The sequence below is a fragment of the Dendrobates tinctorius genome, unplaced genomic scaffold (assembly GCF_039654945.1).
Source record: "Dendrobates tinctorius isolate UK_male_01 unplaced genomic scaffold, ASM3965494v1 ptg000128l, whole genome shotgun sequence".
NCBI lineage: Eukaryota > Metazoa > Chordata > Amphibia > Anura > Dendrobatidae > Dendrobates > Dendrobates tinctorius.
The window spans coordinates 6,137,644-6,160,624 of NW_027361796.1; the positions used below are offsets into that span (position 1 = coordinate 6,137,644).

The following is a 22,981-nucleotide window of genomic DNA, read 5'->3' on the forward strand; positions in this document are numbered from 1 at the left end:
TCCTCTCTTAGACTAAAGTCTACATTTCTATGGAAAGATAGGATCCTGCTGTAATTAAAAACACCTGAGGCTGAGGGGTTGAGTGTTCAGTCAGAGAGCCAATGTATACAAATATCATCATTTTTATTTGAGTCTTCCTGGTATTTGAACCCAAAATTTCAACATTATAGGCAGAAGCCTAAGCTACTGAGTCACAGGCTAAGTGCTCAAAAATACCAATATCAAAAGACTGACCATCACCTCCCATAGAAATGTAGTAAAGCAACATATGAAACAATCCATATTATTTGTTAAAGTTTGGATTTATCAAAGTACTCCACTTTTAGTCTGGTGACAGCCTTTTACCCCCTCAGCATTCTCTCAAGCAGCTTCATTGAGTAGTTACCTAGAATAGCTTTAAATTAACAGGCATGCTTTGTTAAGAGTTCATTTGTGGAATTACTTGCCTTCAGAAAGTGCTTGTGACCATCAGGTGTATTTTGCAGGAGCAATGTTGTACACAGATTCATACACTGCTGAGCTCTATTTCACAACTGCTCTAAGCCAGAAAATGGCAAGATCCAATAAAGTAAAATAAGTAAAGAGAACATCATTACTTTAAGACATGAAGATCAGTCATTCTGGAAAATTGTTTGAACCTTGAAACTATCCCAAAGTACAGTCATGAAAACCAATTATTATAATGAAACTGGCCCTTATAAGGACACCCAAGGAAAGAAAGGCAAAGAATTACCTATGCTGCAGAGAAGAAGTTCATTAGAGTTACTAGCCTCCTAAACTGCAAGCTGACAGAATTTCATATAACAGACCTCATATATGATGTACAGACATTTTATTATCAACTATCCAGAGGAGACAAATAGAATCAGGTGTTTATGATCAAAATACTGCAAAGAAGCCACTACTGAGGACTGCAAAACAAGGACTGAACTAGATCAGTAGAAATCTGTACTCTTGTCTAATGAATGAACCACCATGTCTTTGTGAGACACCAAAAAAGTAAGTGAATGGTTTCTACACATGTGGTGACCACTGTGACGCATGAATGGGAAGGTGTGATGGTGTGGGTTTGCTTTGTTGGTGACACAGATGGTGATTTATTCCAAATTCAATTCACGCTTACTTAGCATGGCTACTAAAGCATTCTGCAAAGACAATGCCATTTCATCTGGTTTGCATTTAGTTGTACCATTATTTGTTGTTCAAAAGGACAATGATCCAAAACCCACCTTCAGGCTATGTAATGGCTATGTGACCATAATTGGATGTAGTGCTGCATCAGATGACATTGCCTCAACAATCAATTGCAACCCAATTGAGATGAATTACACCACAGAGTGAAGGCCAAGCAGCCAAAAAGTACTGAGCATCATTAGAAGCTCCTTGAAAACTATTGGAAAACCATTCCAGGTGGCTGTTAGGGCGCCAAGTGTGTGTAAAGCTGTCATCAGTTCATCAGTGTAAAAGGGGGGTACTTAGAGGAATCTGAGGTCTAATACATATTCCGGTTTGCTTCCATACTTGTGCCTTTGTATCTTTATTGTCTTCATTCTGAATTGAAATATCACTTTAATAAGAACAAAGAAAACCAGATGTGTCCAAACTCTTACACAGTAATATATACACACACATTAAAATATAAGGCTACCAAAAATCAAAATGTTGTAGGTATTGGAAGAAAAGGAGAGAGTAATGAAGATGCAGAAATTAAAATTGGCCACAAGAGGAGGGATTTAAAGAGGTTCCCAGGAATCAGAATATTGATGGCCTATCATTTGGATTGGTTGGAAGTGTCGGGGCCTCTGTTTGAATTTGCAATTCTTTTATTGTTTACATTATTTTGTCTACCTGAATGCCATCAACTTATTATTGTGACATGGATGACTATATCAGTAAAGATCTGATCATGCATTCAAGAGTAGTGATAGGTATACCGTACTCCTGTAGAGAGGATCGGTGCTCAAGAAGGTTTCCATTCCGATCCTTGGATTGCCAAAATAAAAATCTAATCCTAGCCACATTTTGGAGTGTCAAGTGCATTTTTTTCAGACATTCAAGTTGACAGTGATTCCATGGTATTTAATTACTATATTTGGAATAGGAAGGATTTTTTCCATAAATAGCACGAATTTTGGAGTTTGCTTACATCTTGATTAACACAGTAGCATGAGAAGTTGTTCCTGATGGACCTGTGTTTTTCAACCTTATTAACTCTGTAACTATGTGCATTTGCTGTACATTAAACATGATCTTTTTTTAATTATTTTCATTACAGCATCTTACAGTACAATTGTGACTTTTTCCCATATATCAGAAGACAACAAATTATCTTTGACATGTGAGTCATTAGGTTTTCCTGAGGCAGAGGTATACTGGAAAAAAAATGGAGTCAATGCAAGTTCTCCAGTAAACACTTCACACACTCAGACTACAGATGGCTTTTATAAAATAACAAGCACTATCAAAGGTGTGAACATGTCTGACTCCTACCATTGTGTATTCTGGAACCAAGCACTTAATGAGAAGACTGAAGCTTCCCTGGAACATTCAGGTACTTTCTGGGAATATATTAATCTACTATAGGAAATGCTAAAAAGCAATTCAATGCATGTAATATAAGATTTCTCATTTTCACCAAATATATAGTACAGTATATGTACATGAGGACATAATGTAATTTTCATATATTTAGAAAGGTAAGTTAATTTATATTTCTTGTATAGCATTTTCCATTACAATCGGTACCGCCATGGGTTCAGTCCTAGTCCAGTCACACAGTGAACATGGCTGTGTAAGGTTTATTTTAAGTATAAGAGCAACAAAAATTAATATCTTCTTGTCTAGGTGAATAGCTATGCCTAATTTCTAGAGAGATATATATATATATATATATACGATTCCTTTTGGCTTTGACTGAAGAGAAAAAGACATTGCCTGCTGGGAAAGGGTCAAAAACAACTTATTTGTAAGCAGATGATTTATACATTAAATGTGGGCGTTTTTTGACCATCACATGGTTTGGCTTTTTTTCAGCTGTGCAGGATGAGACTTTTGCTTAATTCCTGAAATGATGCTTAACCCCTTAACTCCCAAGGGTGGTTTGCACGTTAATGATGGGCCAATGTTTACAAATTCTGACCACTGTCCCTTTATGAGGTAATAACTCTGGAACGCTTCCATGGATCCTGGTGATTCTGACATTGTTTTCTCGAGACATATTGTACTTCATGTTAGTGGTAAAATTTCTTTGCTATAACTTGCGTTTATTTGTGAAAAAAATGGAAATTTGGAGAAAATTTTGAAAATTTTGCAATTTTCCAACTTTGAGCTTTCATGCCCTTAAATCACAGAGATATGGCACACAAAATACTTAATAAATTACATTTCCCACATGTTTACTTTACATCAGCACAATTTTGGAACCAACATTTTTTTTGTTAGGAAGTTATAAGGGTTAAAAGTTGACCAGCGATTTCTCATTTTTACAACACCATTTTATTTTTACGGAGCAGATCACATTTTGAGGCCACTTTGAGGGGTCTATATGATAGAAAATGCCCTAAAGTAAAACCATTCTAAAAACTGCACCTCTCAATGTGCTCAAAACCACATTCAAGAAGTTTATTAACCCTTCAGGTGCTTCACAGGTATTTTTGAAATGTTTAAAAAAAATGAACATTTAACTTTTTTCACAAAAAATTTATTTCAGGTCCAATTTATTTTATTTTCCCAAGGGTAACAGGAGAAATTGGACTCCAAAAGTTATTGTGCAATTTGTCCTGAGTGCGCTGATACCCCATATGTGGGGGTAAACCACTGTTTCGTCCACAAACTTAGCTATATTTCTATATAATAATACACTGGGTAGTTTGGTTAATGAATGATGCTGCTTTTTTTTCTGTACAGAATGAATCAAGTGAATTATGCCAAGTACTGCCCATAGAGTGGGATTGGGGGTCCAAATCTGCACAGCGGCCCACCGGGAGATTCCCCTGTTACCCTGTGGGCCAGTCTGAGCCTGGTTAAGGGGTTAAACCTAAGAAAGCCAAGTCAATTTATACATCAAGTTCTAACACAAAAATCCTTTAATTTCTTGCATTCTTGTTTTGCACAAGTTTCAGTTATAAGGTAGATATATTGACAACATGCGTCATGAGCCCCAGACAGAATATTGTATGTGATTTCCTATAAAATGTTAATGGCAGTACAGTTTTATGTAATGTGTTTACTGAAAGTTGAACAACACATGAGATCATACTTAAAAGTGCAAACACCAAAGTTTCTTTATCTGTCAAAATAAAAATGAAAATGTGTGAATATTAACTATTGATACATATAATTCTACAGGGTATACAAACATAGTTCTTATTTGTACCATAAATTAAAGTATTGAAACTTTTTTACTTGCAGGACTCACAGACATTCTTAAACATGGATTAAATTCTAACACATACCCACACAGGAATGGTAAGATTGTTAAAAATTCTCATAATACACTTCTTGTTTTCAACATGTTAGAGGGATTTTCCAGTTTTTCAAGTAACTATACTTCAGTTTAAATTCCCCACTATTTTCACAATCTCCACTGCAGCAAACAGAAAATCCATACTTGAACTTTTAATATTTGCCACCTAACAATGGCGTAACTAAAGTTTGATTTGCCATGTGCAAAATTTGAACAGGGCCCACCTCATCCTGGTATGTATATACAGGGGTTGGACAAAATATTGGAAACACCTGGAAACATCAACAAAAGTTAGTTTAATATGGTGTATGTCCACCTTTTGCGGCGATTACAGCCTCAATTATCCGAGCTATGGATTCATACAAGGTGTGAATTGTTTCCAAAGGAATTGTAGCCCATTCTTCAGTTAAAACACCCTCCAGTTCTTTGAGCTACGATGGCGGCGGAAATTGACGTCTAACTTGAATCTCTAAAATCGGCCATAAATGCTCAATAATGTTGAGGTCTGGGGATTGTGGGGGCCAGATGAGATGCTCAACTTCATTACAATATTCCTCGTGCCATGCTTTAACGATTCTAGCTGTATGAATTGGTGCATTATCATCCTGAAAGATGGCGTTTCCTTCCGGGAACAGTGCTTTAACCATAGGATGCACTTGGTTGCCCAAAATGCCTTAATAATCGCGGCTGTTAATTCTTCCATGAAGGGATATCATTGGCCCGGCGGATCTCCACGAAATAGCACCCCAGATCATCACAGAACCTCCGCCATGTTTTACGGTTGGGAGAAGGCAGTCTGGATGGAATGCTTCTTTCGGCTGTCTCCAGACTTACACTCGGCTGGAGGTCGGAAATAGGGTAAACGATGATTCGTCTGAGAATATCACATGTTTCCACTGCTCGAGGGACCTATTGTGGAGGTTTCTACACCACTCTAAATGCTTGGAAACATTTTTCATTGAGAGCAGCGGTTTTCAAATTGCAGCTTTTCCGTGAAATCCAGATTTGTGCAGCTCCCGACGAACATTTTTCGTGGAAACTGGGTTCTGTAGATGTTCATTGAGCTCAGCAGTGATTTTCGGAGCCGTGGTCTTGCGATCCTCTCTCACAATTCGCTTTAGAGCCCGACAGTCTCTCTCATCAACTTCGACTTTCGGCCGGACCTGTGCTTTGCTGCGGACGTTTTTCCTTCTCTTTCAAATGCAGTCATTACTTTGGAGACAGTACCTCTTGACACGTCAAGCATTCGGGCACTTTCTGTTACACTAGCGCCTGCCATAAGAGCACCAACAATTTGGCCTCTTTGAAAATCAGAGAGGTCTGCCATTGGTATCAGGTTTTCATCAATGTTCTTACAATTCTGCAAAGCAAACAGTTAATTTACATACACATATCACATAACACAAATAATCAACTACAAAACATTACCATATGTCACGGTTTGCATGTTTATAACATGTTCGAAGATTATGATGCCAAAACGTTAGGTGTTTCCATTATTTTGTCCAACCCCTGTATGTCCTCCATCCTGGCATATACGTATGTCCCTCATCCTGATAATCCTAATATATATATATATGTATACATATATATATATTTATCTATCCTGGCATATATATATATAAATATATATATCCACCCCCATGGGCCTGGTTGCAAACGTGGTCATTACACCCCTGTCACCTAAACATTACAGTTATTAAAGGGAACCTGAAAAGATCCAACTATCTCACCTGTTGCAGCATGTGGTGTGTGGGAGCACGGGAACACATAGTCCAGCGTGTGTTCAATCCAGAGGAAGAAAAAAAAAAAGGGAGAAATTCCCAGCTTCCAAAAGATCCATAATTTATTGTGTAAAAACAAAGTTGACAGAGTTCACATGAATGTCAGAGCAACTCATTTCGAACACTAGACCTGTGTTCTTTTTCAAAAAGCTGATAGTAGAGCTGACACAAATACATTTTATACTCCGCATCAGCCAATGAACAACAATTAACACATGTGTCACATCAAATTAATTAAAATTACCAATTCGTGGCAAACAAAAATGTTTAACATACAAAACAACAAATAACTTTACACAGGGGCGGACACTGACAGCTTGGGGCCCCTGTGCAAGAAATGTGTCTGGGCCCCCCTCCTTTTATGGCGTCAAAGCTACGTGTGTGTGAGTCTGTGTGTGTGTGTATATAGTATATATATAAATAGCCAGTGTGTACATATATTACATAGTCTCCTTTATTATCCTTTATTATGTATATTGCTGTCCCTTACACAGTGCCCTCTCTTGTTATGTACAGTACTGTCCCTTACATATTGAATTATATAGAGCCCTGTTTTTTATTACATACCATCCTGTCTTGTTAGCTGTATACTGCAATGATGGCAGATGAAGCAAAGTCTGGTCACCGGCTCCTCGATCAGCAGTCATTTTATATCTAAAAAGAGAGGGGGCTATGTAATAAAAGAGGGCACTGTAAATAACAAAATTAACAAGAATACACTATGTAAGAGACAGCACTATACATAACAGCATAGGAAGCTATATAACAAGGGATGGCACCATATATAACTAGAGAAGATGGTACATAATAAGGGAAGTGTTATACATAATAAAAGAGGAAACTATGTAACTAAAGATGGTGTTATACAGAATTAGTGAGTACACTATATACTAAGGGACTGTGTTAGACGTAGTGAGTACAGTATATACTAAGGGACTGTGTTAGACATAATAAGCGATAATAATGTCTTCCTCCACCTCCCCCTGTTCCTAAGGCCAATATAAGTCCCCCGGTCCTCCCATCCCAATCCCCCACACCCCTCATTGTCCTCCTCCCCTCGCATCACATTATTGTCCTCTCCCTCACCCCATCATTGCCCTCTTCACCACCTCCATCATTTTCTTCTCCTCCACCACTATCTTTGCTTTTTCCCCCACCACTCCCATCATTGCCCATTCCACCACCTCCATCATTTCCTCCTCCTCCACCCCCCATTATTGCCCTTTCCACCACCACCATCATTGAATTCTCCCCCACCCTCATCATCATTTCTTTTTCCCCCACCACCCCATCATTGCCCTCTCCATCACCCCCATCGTTGCCTTCTCCCCATCACCCCCATCATTGCCTTCTCCCCATCACTCCCATCATTGCCTTCTCCCCATCACTCCCATCATTGCCTGCTCCATCACCCCATCACTCCCATAATTGCCTTCTCCATCACCCCATCACTGCCTTCTCCCCATCACTCCCATCATTGCTTTCTCCATCACCCCCATCATTGCCTGCTCCATCACCCCATCATTGCCTGCTCCATCACCCCATCACTCCCATCATTGCCTGCTCCATAACCCCATCACTCCCATCATTGCCTTCTCCATCATCCCATCACTGTCTTCTCCCCATAACTCCCATCATTACTTTCTCCCCATCACTCCCATCATTGCCTTCTCCATCACCCCATCACTGCCTTCTCCCCATCACTCCCATCATTACCTTCTCCCCATCACTCCCATCATTGCCTGCTCCATCACCCCATCACTCCCATCATTGCCTTCTCCCCATCATTGCCTGCTCCATCACTCCCATCATTGCCTGCTCCATCACCCCATCACTCCCATCATTGCCTGCTCCATCACTCCATCACTCCCATCATTGCCTTCTCCCCATCATTCCCATCATTGCCTTCTCCATCACCCCATCACTGCCTTCTCTCCATCACTCCCATCGTTGCCTTTTCCCCATCACTCCCATGATCCCATCAATGCCTTCACTTCATCACCCCCATCATGGTCTTCTCCCATTACCCCCTCATGGCCTTCTCCCATTACCCCAAGCATCATGGCCTTCTCTCCCCATCACGGTCTTCTCATCATGTCCCTATCTCCTCCAGGGCCAGGCTCCACCTGCGCACACACACAGACACACACACAGACATACCCACATACATGCATACATACACACAGACATACACACATACATACAAACACACACACCACCTCTCTCCTCTCACCTGTCCGCAGCATCGCCCGCACTTCCTTGCTCTGACACAGCAGCGGCTGCTGAATGATGACGTCATTCAGTGGCGCACTCCTCTCTGTGTCAGAGACAGGAAGCGCGGGCGACGGGCAGGAAGCAGGATGGATCGGATCCTTGCAGCTCCGCTCCTGTAATTTTCTTTTGCAGGCAGCGGAGCTGCTTAGATCGCTCCCTGCCCGCCACTACACATGAGGGCAACCTGGCCAGGGGCCCCCGGAGCCTCGAGCACGGAGAAAACGGCCAGATTGCCCTCATCATTAGCCACCTTGCAGGGCCCCCTGGAGACTCTGGGCCCTGGTGCAGTCGCACCTGTTGAACCGGCGGTATGTCCGCCCATGACTTTACATCACAAAATTGAAAAAGCAGAAAAAACACTTATCAAGACATAATTTACATATGTGTTGCACACTAATAATGGTACCTAATTTCTCTGCGTGCATTTAAGCCTGCTGGAGCACATGTTCCCAGACAAAATATCCAATAAGCTTCACGTGTTAGCAGCAATTTTTTAATATTTCCTCCTCATGGTTGCATGACAATCCTCTCAATGCCAATCACTTTAAATGACGAAGTATTTCTCTGATGACAAAGAATAAAATGTTTAGAAGCAGAAGACAAATTACTATTAAAACTACCTACAGAAATGATATAATTATATGTTCTGAAATTCTGATTTTCAGATGTCGGGTAGTACATCCCACATAGTAAAGGTTGCAAATGGTACAACTTATTAAATAAACTACATTCTTAGAATTGCAATTAATATATTGAGATATTTTATATTGTCACAATTACGAAAATTATGAGCCACCGCAGAATGTGCACACATTCTACAGCGCAAAGTGCCACACTTGTAAAAGCCAAGGTAATTTAACCAGGTTTTTTGTGTCCTATTGGAATTGAACAAACTGAGAGAAATCAAATTACCGGTAGTAATTGCTTTTTTTGCCACAATGTGAAATCCAGATGAAAGAATAGAAGATAAAATGTCATCTTCATACAAAATAGATGTTGCCGAACAATGGACTTAATAGAGTAACCTGGGTAACAATAACAATGGCGGGCCCTGCGATAGGGAAATGGGGAAGTGGAGACCTCCTGCACTACCCTGAGTCAGTGTCCCTGCACTCCTAACGTTCCCTATGCCGGTTCCGCACCAGACGACGCACAGGAACCTTAAAACCCTGACTCGCCCCGGAACCTAAACCCTCACTAGGGAATTGGTCGGTGCGGAAGCTAATCCCACCACTGCACTAAACACACATAAGGAAAAATGACAATACAGGGGGACACCACTTAGCTTTGCTCTGTTGCTTATGCTCCCCGCAACAGAGCCCACCACCTGCGTGCATCTTCTCCTTCAACCGGATCCATCACCATAACAGGATCCATGACCATAGTGCAGCCTTGGAGCAGAGTCCACCACCAGTTGCAGCTGCCCAGTAAACAGAGTCGCAAAGATGAGTCCAGCTTCTGCCAAAAAGTCCAGCATGCTTGTGTCCTACTTTTCTGTCAATAAGTCCAGCATGCTTGAGTCCAGCTTTCAGCAACCAAGTCCAGCATGCTGAGTGCAACTCTCACCATAGTCGCCACTCCACCAAGCCATGCAAGTACTTCCTGCTGACACCATAAACTGCGACTCCACCACGCCATGCCAGCCCTTCTTGCAGACCCCATTGTTGGACTCCACCAATCCATGCCAGCGCTCCCTGCAGACTCCATAGCTGCCACTCGTCCCCTCTGGCTGGGCTGCCCAGGACTCTTGTTCAGCTCCATCTTTCACCCAGGCTTCCTTGTGAATGACTAACTGAAGACCTATCACCTACAGTGATCAAACACACCTGACACTCTTTTATAGAGCATCACATCTGTTTCATAATTACGTGCACTTAACCAAAGAAACTAAAGTGCACTACCGCTCACCACCACGGGGCAACTTAGAACAAACGACACCACAGTGCAATAATTCTAATGGCCACCGGGGGCAATCACACCACTTTGGCACACAGCCAAAGGAAAAAAAGTTCAATTTGTCCATTTAACTTGTCAGATCCAGCCTGGATCATGACAGAAACTGACTGCACGATTCCAGCCAGGTATGGAAACACTTTGGAAAAGAGCTTTCAGTCAACTGGAGAGGCACAGGTAGAAGCTAACTGGGGGCAGCGCCAGTCTAGTCTCATTCATGACTATGGTTCCCTGATGTTTAAAAACTGTGTTTAAAGATATACAGTACCTGGCTACAATATTGCAGCCAGACTCTGATTCATGCTGCCTGTGGCATGAATCAAGTAATAAGTTACAGCTCTGTTGTTGGGTGTCCCGGGACCAGGGGCTCCTTCCCTGTCACTAATGCTAGTGGTGCCGTAGTTTACCCTTTTTTCCCAAATTACTTCTGATGGTGAAAACACCAGGGCCATGCACCTTACCTTAGCTCCTGAATCCATCTTCAGTCTGAATCCTCACCCCACCCAGGTATGAGGGGAGTATTAGTGTATCGCAATACACCAACCAGACTAAAAAGATAATACAAACAGGAATAAAGGAAAATACCAATCATAAAAATATAGTCACAAAAATAACAGAGGTGTGCATCGGGGAGTGGAGGATGGGGTAAAGCTAACGGGGGGAAATTAGCACACACCCAAAACCTAGCAACAGTCACAGATAAATCCACAAAACGCCTTCTCAAACAACAGCCACCAACCAACAACCTCCAACCATACAGCAAAACCTTGCTCTGACAATGAGTGCTTGCCAAGGCTCAAATTATATAGAAGATGGAAGTGGTTAACAGTGACCAGCTGAGAGCTTTAATGCAGGAAAGCTTCTAGAAACTCTCGACTGATCAGATTAACCCCTGCACTGCTAAAAGAAACAAGGTGAAGTGCTTCTAATCAGTGCAGGAGTAGGAGAAATCAGATGCTGCAGTCTTCTGGCTCCTCTCTGTCGTGGTAAACCCATGACAGATAAATGTTAGAGCAGTGGGAGTCTGCCAGCTGGGACCACCACTGATCACTAAAGTGATGGATGTCTGCACTCAATTTCTCCTACTATGCATGCATGTGATGTAGGGTAATTGCATAAATATAGAGAGCACATGCAAATAAGTATTTGATCCCTTGCTGATTTTGTAAGTTTACCCACTGACAAAGACATGAACAGTCTATAATTTTAAAGGTAGGTTAGTTTTAACATTGGGAGAATATAAAAAATAAAATCCAGATAATCACGTTGTATACATTATAGAAATTTATTTGCATTTTGCTGTGAGAAATAAGTATTTGATTCCTCTGGCAAACAAGACTTAATACTTGGTGACAAAACCCTTGTTGGCAAGCACAGCATTTCACCAGAGCTGTTGAAAAGAAGCTGAGCTGTGATTGGTTGCTATGAGCAACAGTTTTCCTTTCAACCAATCACAAAGCATCTTTCATTTCACCAGAGCTGTTTAATAGATGAAAGCTCAGCTTTGATTGCTTGCTATGAGCAACAGTTTTCCCACTCCACAACACCTCAGCAGATACTGATCAGGTGGGAGAAATCTAGCATCCCCGGGAACATAAGCTCCCAGCCACAAGATGGTGGATGAACGCTTGCTCACAAGTGGGTTAACTTCACCCAGTGTGAATAGAAGTGAACTCTGTTGCTTCACAGAGCCGCTAAAACAAACACCGGAGCCTGTTGAACTCAGAGCTCGGCTGGGAGAGCGCTAATTAAAGGTCACAGAACTCTGTCCTAGAGGCACAGGACTAGAGTTCCTCTAGACCATCAGCACTCGGTGCCGCGGCTGCGGTGCCAGCAAAAGGACGGAAAAATATAATCGCGCCAAGTGCACACAGTACCGCTTCGGCGGACGCCACTAACCACCCAGAGTGGGGAGGAAAGCGCTGGAGTTGCGCACGGCGCCGCACTGGTGGCTACTGCTACCTGGCGCGGTACGACAGTGCCCTGAGCAGAGAGGCACAATCAGACACTAGAAAGTGCAGAGGACTGGAATGCACTGTGGCGTATAGCCTAGCCACTGATAAGCGCTGACTCTAACCTCTAGACCCTAACAACAGTCACAACCAAAGGTAGGGGTTTCATAATGAGTCATTAGCAGTATCAAGCATCCGTCATCATACACACCATAAGCCACAAGAGTCTATACTAGCACATGGCTGAGCGGCCATACAACTCTTATAGCGGTGTCCTTCCGGGACCTTCCCAGTGGACCAATCCGAGCAGGAATGGGACCTGAGCATGTGACCTCCGACCTCCAATGAGAGGTCGTCCCACGAGTATGCTCAGTAAGCAAAAGACGGGACTTAGTCCCAGGAGTGTCTGTTTGCTGCTAACTCAAGCATGATGTTATGGCAGAGCCAGAAGGAGCAACCAGACGCCTAGCATCAGCCTGGGCAAGACGCTGGGACAGACGTCTCTGCTGAGCAGGAATCTCTGCAACTGCAGAGAAATGGGAGACCGCAGAGGACATGGCTTGAGATTCCCCCTGTGCAGTGGGGGAAACTCGACGCCTAACAATTCCACTCAGCTCTGTGGTTCTGACCCCAGGGTCTCTTAAAGGGATCATTGGTATGGAAGTTAGGGCAATTCCACTAAGCACTCTGGTTCTGACCCCAGGCCCCTCTTAAAGGGATCCCCAGTACAGAAGTGAGGGCAAATCCACTCTGCGCTATGGTACTGACCCCAGGCCTCTCTTAAAGGGATCTCCGGTACTGAAGTTAGGGCAAATCCCTCAGCACTCTGATTCTGACCCCAGGCTTCTATTAAAGGGATCATTGGTATGGAATTCAGAACAAATCCATCCAGCGTTCTGGTTCTGACCCCATGCTCTCTTATAGGGATCCCTGTATGTAAGTCAGGGCAATTGCCTTCAAATGCTCTGGTACTACCCCAGGCTCTCTTAAAGGGATCTCCTGTATGCAAATCCACTCAGCGCTCTGGTTCTGTTCCCAGGCTCTCTTAAAGGGATCATTGGTATGGAAGTCAGGGCAAATCCATCCAGCGCTCTGGTTCTGATCCCAGGCTCTCTTAAAGGGATCATTGGTATGGAAGTCAGGGCAAATCCATCCAGCGCTCTGGTTCTGATCCCAGGCTCTCTTAAAGGGATCATTGGTATGGAAGTCAGGGCAAATCCATCCAGCGCTCTGGTTCTGATCCCAGGCTCTCTTAAAGGGATCATTGGTATGGAAGTCAGGGCAAATCCATCCAGCGCTCTGGTTCTGATCCCAGGCTCTCTTAAAGGGATCATTGGTATGGAAGTCAGGGCAAATCCATCCAGCGCTCTGGTTCTGATCCCAGGCTCTCTTAAATGGATCTCCTGTATGCAAGTCAGAGCAAATCCACTCTGTGCTTTCGTTCTAACCCCAGGCCTCTCTTAAAGGGATCCCCGATATGGAAGTGAGGGCAAATCCACTCTACACTTAAAGGGATCCCCGGTATGGAAGTGAGGTCAAATCCACTCTGCGCTTCGGTACTGACCCCAGGCCTCTCTTAAAGGGATCTCCGGTATAGAAGTTAGGGTAAATCCCTCAGTGCTCTGATTCTCACCCCAGGCTTCTATTAAAGAGATCATTGGTATGGAAGTCAGGGCAAATCCACTCAGCGCTCTGGTTCTGATGCCAGGCTGACGGGATATTAGGGGTAGTAATCCAGTAGCTCTGGCTGATGGGATGATGTGGAATATTAGGGGTAGTAGTCCGGTTGTGACGACTCCTGGAGTGGACCCTCTGGGTCATGGCACCAACCCACCTAGGGCGAGCTGACATAGTAAGGACCACCCCCTATACATGGAGTGTCAGGGGCAAGCCCAAGAGGGTGAGGTACCACGACTGCTGGAACCAGGTGGCCGGCTCCCAGGAGACACGAGAGAGTGTGTCTAGCAACAGGGAGTGTGCAAAGCAGGGACACGTAGGGTAAAGGGCAATACCAGGCGTGTACACGGGAGTGCGTTAGGTACAGGATATTGTGAAGCGGATACTCGATGGCACATATGGCTTGCACAGAGTAGCACGCCCGGGAGCGAGCAACACAGGGCGTGTGCCAAGCAGCACGCCTGAGTACAGAGTTAGACAGCGCGCGTGCAAAGAAGCATGCCAGAGTGCAAGGCCAGGCAGAATGTGTGCCAGGAGGCACACCAGAGCATAGAGCAGAGCGTGTGCAGAGGGACACGACAGAACACAGTGCAGGAAGAGAGCATGTGCCAGAAGGCACAACAGAGCACCAGGCATAGTACAGGGACAGAGCATGTGCCAGGAGGCACAACAGAGCACAAAGCAGAGGGCCCGAATACAACGCACAGCCAGGCAAGGACAAAGCAGACCAAGTCAGGAAGCACAACAATAATCAGGCACCTCCCATAGAAAAAGGTAGCCTGATATAGCCCATGAGCACTTGGACTTCCGGGTCAGGTCCTCTAGGACCACAGAGAGGACATGACTGGAGACAGAGCTGAGAAGAGCGCGCGTGCGCACTGGGAACATAGCGCAACCACAGGACTAGGAGCGTGAGGTGTGCGTACGCACCCGACGGGACCCCCGGAGGCACCAGAAGTGGTGACGACGGGTCCGGGGTCCCGCCCTCAGGTGAGAGCAGCGTGACAGGCGGTGTGACAGCAATCAGCCGTGCTCACAGGGGGAGTGCGGCTGATCACGGCCGAGTGTCAGCTCATTGTCACAGCTGACACCCGGCACTAAGTGCCAGGAGCGGTCATGGACTGCTCCCGGTACTTTAACCCCAGGAACACTGTGATAAAACATGATTGCAGCGTTCCAGGAGCAGGCAGAGGGGCTGTCAGCTGTGACAGCACTCCTGCCTTTGGATCGGGGACCCCGCGGCATGACGCGGGGTCCCGATCGCTGCCATGGAGACCTGATGTCGTCATGACAACATCCAGGTCTCCAGGCCTGAGAGACTTCCTGTCATGCGCAGTGATGACCAGGAAGTCTCTCAGGTCAATGACACAGGGTTAACTTCACCCTGTGTTTACAGAGGCGTACTCTGTTAGCTCAGAGCCGCACGACTGCCAAATACAAATGCCGTGGCCTGTTAAGCTCACAGAGCACAGCAGTGTGAACACTAGTGTATAGTCACAGGACTCTACCCCTGAGACACTAAGTCAGAGTCCCTCTAGACACCCTAGTGCTCAGCACCGGAACTGCGGTGCCAGGAGGAAACAAATAAATAGATAAAGCACACTACGTGCGCACAGCACTGCTCTGGCGAATGCCACTAACCACCCAGACTAAGGAGGAAAGCGCTAAACTTGTGCACGGCGCCGCAAAGGCAGTGGCTGTAACTTGCCGTGGTACGATAGTGCACTGCAGTGGGCGACACCATCGCACGCTAGTGTGTGCAGAGTACCAGGAGCACAGTGGTGTGAGCACAGCCACCCATTGGCGCTGACTCTAACTCTGACTCCCTATAACAACACACACAACCAAGGGGAGGGGTTTCCTATAGCTGAACCCCGTTTGGCAGCAGTAACCAAGACCAAGCCAACAGCAGTAGACTGAGCAAGACGCCGGGAATGAAGTCTTTGCTGAGCAGGCTCCTCTGCAGCCAGAGAGGAATGGGAGACTGCAGAGGACAAGGCTCCGGATTTCCGATGCCTAACATTACCCCCCCTCCTAGGGCCCCCTCCCCGCTATGCTCAAAGGCCGCAATGAGCAAGGGAGCACGAATATTCTCCACAGGTTCCCAGGTCCTATCCACTGGGCCATCACCCTTCCAGTCCACTAGATAATACTTTTTTCCCTGTACCACCTTACACCTCACGATGACATTCATCTCGAACTCGTCCGAGGACACGCTTGATATCCCGGTAGGTGACTCAGAAAACCGGGATATGTGAACGGGCTAAAAGAGGGACACATGGAAGGTGTCGGTGATACCCAGGTGTGGAGGAAGAGCCAGACGGTAGACCACAGTGTGAACCTGTTCGAGGACCTTGAAAGGACCAATATAACGAGGCGCGAACTTAGTGGACTCGACCTGCAGCCTGATATTATGGGCAGAGAGCCACACTAAGTCGCCAGGGGCGAAGGTCAGAGCAGGGTGCCGGTGTGCATCCGCGGAGACCCTCATTCTCTCCTTGGAGGCCCGGATGGCATCCTGAGTGCGGTCCCAAATATCACGTGCCTCCACCGCCCAGTCTGCCACCCTAGAGTCAGTGGAGGACACGGGCATGGGCACAAGGACGCGCAGATGCTGGCCATAATTAAGGAGGAATGGGGTCTGACCGGTAGAATCGGCCACAGCGTTGTCCAAGGCAAACTCTGCCCATGGCAGCAAGGATGCCCATCCTGCCTGGCCTAGAAAAAATGTTGTAGGTATGTGACCAGGGTCTGGTTGGCCCTCTCTACCAACCCGTTCATCTCAGGATGATAGTCCGAGGAGAGATTCAGCTCAATGCTGAGCAAGCGACAGAGTTCTCTCCAAAACCGAGGCGCAAACTGGGAGACTCGGTCACTGACGATCTTGTCCGGCATGCTATGTAGGCGGAAGACATGTTTGATGAACAGCGCTGCCAGGCACCGTGCAGAAGGTAGCTGAGAGAGAGACACCAGGTGCACCATTTTACTGACATGGTCGGTAATGACCCAGATAACCGTGCTGCCACTGGACTTGGCTAGGCCCACCACGAAGTCCATACCGGCCATCTCCCAGGGCCTGTCCGCCACCGGCAGGGGGTAAAGCAGCCCAACAGGCCGTTGCCGAGGAGACCTATTCTTGGCGCAGGAGACGCACGCCCGAATATAGTCTCCGACGTCACGGGTCATATGCGGCCATCAGTACATCCTCGCCAGAAGCTCAGAGGTCCGTTTTGTCCCGAAATGTTCACCCACCCTGGACGAGTGAGCCCAAGAGAGGACCTCTGGTCGCAGTCGGGCAGGGACAAATGTCTTGCCTGGAGGTACTGACTCAAGGGCGACCGGAGCCACGGTCCTCAGGCTCTTGGATGGGACGATCAGACGAGGCTCCTCCTCCTCCGATGACACCACAGAGCGGGAGAGAGCATCGGCCCAGACGTTCTTCTCACTGGAGAGAAAATGGAGGGTGAAGTGGAACCGGGAGAAGAACAAGGACCATCTGGGCTGTTGAGAATTTAGTCGTTGGGCTGCCTGCAAATACACCAAGTTCTTGTGGTCGGTGAACACCTGAAAAGGGTGGCGAGCCCTCTCCAGGAGGTGTCTCCATTCCAAGAAGGCCATCTTCATCGCTAGCAACTTCCTGTCCCCGATGGAATAATTCCTCTCCGCCTGTGTGAAGGTCTTAGAGAAAAAGAAGCATGGGTGCTTCCGACCTTGCGTGTCCTTCTGGAACAGGACCGCTCCAGCACCGACGGACGAGGCATCCACCTCCAGAATGAAGGGTTTATCTAGATCAGGGTGATATAGAAAGGGAGCGCTAGCGAAATGGGACTTAATGGAGGAGAAGGCCTTGGAGACAGGTTCCGACCACAACTTGGGATTTGCACCATTCTTGGTGAGGGCCACCAAGGGGGCTACCAAAGTCGAGAAGTGGAGGATGAATTGGCGGTAGTAGTTTATGAACCCCATAAAGCGCTGCACCGCTTTGAGATTATGGGGCTCCTGGCAATCCATCACCGCCTGTAATTTGGCAGGATCCATGGCCAATCCATGGGTGGAGATGATATAGACAAGGACTCCTGCTCAAACACACACTTCTCCAACTTGGCATAGAGGGAGTTTGCCCGCAGAAGGTTGAAGACTTTGCAAACATCTCTCGGGTGGGAGTCAATATCTGAAGAGTAGATGAGAATATCATCCAGATAGACTACTACTGAAGTGGTAAGCATATCCCGGAAGATATCATTCACAAAGTCTTGGAAAATGGCCAGGGCATTACAGAGCCCAAAGGGCATCACCAGGTATTCATAGTGCCCATTCTTGGTGTTAAATGCCGTCTTCCATTCATCCCCCTCATGGATGCGAATCAGGTTGTAAGCCCCCCACAGATCGAGTTTGGTAAACACTCTCCCTCCCCATAGCCTATCAAACAGCTCCGATATCAGGGTCCGAGGGTACTTATTCTTAACGGTGACAGCGTTAAGACACCTGTAAACGATGCAGGGACGCAGTTCTCCGTTCTTCTTCTGGACGAAGAAGAATCCCGCCCCTGCTGGTGACACCGACTTCCTAATGAATCCCCTTGCCAGATTCTCCCTGATATACTGAGACATAGCCTCTGTCTCCAGGAGAGAAAGGGGATATACTCGACCCTGAGGAAGCTCAGCACCAGGCAAGAGGTCAATAGGACAGTCGTAGGGGCGATGAGGCGGAAGAGTCTCTGCCGCACGCTTGGAGAACACATCTGCATACTGTTGATAGTGTGGGGAGAGAGAAAAGATCTGCGGGGACTTCGGTGGAAGCATCCTGAACGCACTCCCTCTGGCATCACCCCAACCAAGAATCCTCCCTGAGGACCACTCTATATGGGGAGAGTTAAACTGTAACCAGGGGACCCCTAAGAGGACCTGGTTGATACCCTCGGGCATGACAAGGAGAGATAGCATCTCCTGATGGGAAGGATACAGCGAGAGTATCAGCGGGATGATCTGGTGGGTAATCTGAGAGGGTAGTGTCGCTCCATTCACCACTCTGATGGTGACTGGCTGAGGAAGTAAAACGAGATGAATTGCGTGCCGTTGGGCGAAGGCAGACGACATGAAATTGCCCTCCGCCCTGGAGTCCACGCAAACCTCCACCACCGACGTGAAAGCCAAACTCAAGCGTCTCCTCAAAGAACAGCTTGGAGGAAAACATTGCAGTATCCAGTAGGCCTCCTCCGACGGCCACTAGATGCGAGCGTTTTCCTAGCCGCTGTGGGCACCTGTTGGCAGGGTGACCAGACTGCCGGAAAATGTGACAGACCACGGGTGCTTCAGTGGACCGGGACCTGAATCCCACTCAAGAATCCCCCATGGCCTCTTGAAGCTCGGACGCCTTATCAGGAGGTTCCTGAGGTTTAGCAAAACTGGGTGCCAACCTAAACCTCTGCCTACATTGGGACCGCTCCAACCTTCGCTCCAAAAAACAAAGGTCTATGCGGGTGGAGATGGTGATAAGCTCCTCCAGTGTGGCGGGAATCTCCCTGGTAGCCAGGGCGTCCTTTACATGGTCAGCCAAACCTCTCCAGAACGAGGGTCTTATCTGACCACTCCAGTTCTGAAGCCAGCGTCCGGAAACGGATGGCATAATGGCTGACCAGAGATGAGCCCTGCGATAATGCCAGCAGATGGAGAGTGGTGTCATGGGTGACTCGAGGTCCCAGAAAAACCTGCTTCAAAGTGCTCAAGAACTGCGAGGCACTCTGCACCACATGATCACCACGCTCCCACAGCAGTGTGGCCCACTCCAGAGCCCTGCCCGACAAGAGGGAAATAACAAATCCCACTTTAGCCCGCTTGGAGGGGAATCGTGCAGCCAGCAGCTCAAGCTGTATGGCTCACTGGCTCACAAAACCCCTACAAGAAGCACTATCGCCCGAGAACTTCTCAGGCAATGGGAGGCGGGACAAAGTCGGGGCAGGGATGGCAGGGGTCACACGGAGACAGCCTCCATCGCTGCCTGAACAGCGACCACGGTAACATCCACAGCTGAGGCTGAGCGCTTGAGAGCAGCCAACCTGCCCTCCAGCTGCTGGATGTACCGCTGCAGTCGCTGTTCGTCCACCATTACTAGCCAGACCCTGGTGCTAGTATAAAGGTAGGGCTTGCGGAACAATATAAAATAGAGACTAGGTGCGTTCGCAGCCCGGGGTCCACCGTGCAGAGATGGTAAACTGCTGCTAGTAATGGTGGACGTGATATGGCGGTATAATAGAGAAACACACGGTGTTAACTTCACCCTGTGTTTACAGAGGCGGACTCTGTTAGCTCACAGAGCCTCACGACCGCCAAATACAAATGCCAGAGCATGGCAGTGTGAACACTAGTGTATAGTCACAGGACTCTACCCCTGAGACACTTGGTCAGAGTCCCTCTAGACACCCTAGTGCTCGGCACCGGAACTGCGGTGCCAGGAGGAAACAAATAAATGGATAAAGCGCACTACGTGCACACAGCACCGCTCTGGCGAATGCCACTAACCACCCGGACCAGTGAGGAAAGCGCTAAACTTGAGCACGTCGCCGCACAGGCGGTGACTGTAACTTGCCGTGGTACGATAGTGCCCTGCAGTGGGTGACACCATCGGACGCTAGCGTGTGCAGAGTACCAGGAGCACGGCGTGAGCACAGCCACCCATTGGCGCTGACTCTAACTCTGAATCCCTATAACAACACACACAACCAAGGGGAGGAGTTTCCCATAGCTGAACCCCGATTGGCAGTAGTAACCAAGACCAAGCCAACAGCAGTAGACTGAGCATGACGCCGGGAACGACGTCTTTGCTGAGCAGGCTCCTCTGCGGCTGGAGAGGGATGAGAGACCACAGAGGGCAGGAACCCGATGCCTAACATCAGACTACACAGAATGAGTGTCCCATAGTGGGACAAAGTGTAAGAATTAAATAAAACATTTTTTTAAATAATTGTAAAAATATTTAAAAAGCTAATAAAAATTAATAATGAAAAAATCAATATTTATTCCAGCAATAAATAAATATTTGAATTAAAAAAAATTCTAAACAATAAAAGTATACATATTTGGTATCCCCACATCCGTAACGACCCAACCTACAAAACTGTCACAATAGTTAACCCCTTTAGTGAAAACTATTAAAAAAGGCAAAAAAAACGCTTTGTCATCATACCGCCAAACAAAAAGGGGAATAAGGCTAGTTTCAGACTAGCGTTTCTGGGTGCAGCGCAGGGCCGCCGCTAAGCCCCGCCCCCAGCCGTGCCTCCTCCTGTCATCTCCTCCAATTGCAAGACTGTGCATGCGATCAGCGTATCCTATACTTAGCGTTGGGTGCGCTGATCGCGCGCTGGTCTGATTTTGCTGGCGCTACGCCCAGCGCACAAAAACGCGCTGTGTTGCATTTTTATGCGCTGGGCGCAGCGCCAGCAAAATCAGACCAGCGCGCGATCAGCGCACCCAACGCTAAGTATAGGGTACGCTGATCGCATGCACAGTCATGTGATCGGAGGAGGAGATGACAGGAAGGGGTGCGGCCGGGGGCAGGGCTTAGCGGTGGCCCTGCGCTGCGTCCAGAAACGCTAGTCTGAAACTAGCCTTCCATGAGCAAAAAGACGGATATAAATAACCATGGTACCGCTAAAAATATCATTTTGTCCTGCAAAAAACAAGCCCCCATACAGCTCCATCACCAGAAAAATTTAAAAGTTGTAGCTCTCAGAATAAAGCAATGCAAAAATAATTATTTTTTATATAGAATAGTTTTTATTGTATAAAAGCACCAAAACATAAAAAAGATGCAAGTGAGGTGTTGCTGTAATTGTACTGACTCGAATAATAAAACTGCTTTATCAATTTTACCACATGCGGAACAGTGTAAACGCCCCCCCAAAAGAAATTTATGAATTGCTGGTTTTTGTTCATTCTGCCTCCCAAAAATCAGAATAAAAACCGATCAAAAAATGTCATGTGCCTGAAAACGGTACCAATAAAAACGTCAACTCGTCCCGCAAAAAACAAGACCTCACATGACTCTGTGGGCCAAAATATGGAGAAATTATAGCTCTCAAAATGAGGTGATGCAAAAACTATTTTTTGCAATAAATAGCATCTTTTAGTATGACAGCTGCCAAACATACAAACCCAATATAAAACACGCTATAAATAGTAAATTAAACCCCCCTTTATCATCCCCTCAGTTAGGAAAAAATGCTATAATAAAAAAAATGTATTTATTTCCATTTTCCCAATGGGGTTAGGTTTGGGGATGGGGTTAGGGTTGGGATTAGGGTTAGGGGTGTATTAGGGTTAGGTTTGTGGTTAGGGTTATGGTTAGAATTGGGGGGTTTCCACTATTTAGGCACATCAGGGGCTCTCCAAACGCGACATGGCATCTGATCTCAATTCCAGCCAATTCTGCATTGAAAAAGTCAATCGGTGCTCCTTTCCTTCCGAGCTCTGCCATGCTCCCAAACAGTGGTTTACCCCCACATATGGGGTATCAGCCTACTCAGGACAAATTGCACAACAACTTTAGGGGTCAAATTTCACCTGTTACCCTTGAGAAAATAAAAAAATTGGGGGTGAAAAGATCATTTTTGTGAAAAAAATATGATTTTTTATTATAAACTTCTGTGAAGCACTTGGGGTTCAATGTGCTCACCACATATCTAGATATGTTCCTTAGGGGGTTTACTTTCCAAATTGTTGTCACTTGTGGGGAGTTTCCGCTGTTTAGGCACATCATGGGCTCTCCAAACGCAACATGTCGTCTGATCTCAATTCCAGCCAATTCTGCATTGAAAAAGTCAAATGGCACTCCTTCCCTTCCAAGCTCTGCCATGCACCCAAACAGTGGTTTACCTGCAT

The 22,981-nt window shown here is 46.4% G+C and overlaps 1 protein-coding gene across 4 annotated transcripts in view; it reads left to right on the forward strand.

Annotated features, from left to right (window-relative positions):
- LOC141047549 (programmed cell death 1 ligand 1-like) overlaps positions 1 to 22,981 on the forward strand; it is a 115,750-nt gene that overhangs the window by 31,393 nt on the left and 61,376 nt on the right. For 3 of the 4 annotated variants that reach the window (XM_073542641.1, XM_073542640.1, XM_073542642.1), the window contains exons 4-5: positions 2,276 to 2,551; positions 4,411 to 4,467. In XM_073542641.1, the coding sequence (XP_073398742.1) occupies positions 2,276 to 2,551; positions 4,411 to 4,467 (333 nt within the window). The remainder of the gene's footprint in view (positions 1 to 2,275; positions 2,552 to 4,410; positions 4,468 to 22,981) is intronic. The other variant, XM_073542643.1, reaches the window with a different exon arrangement.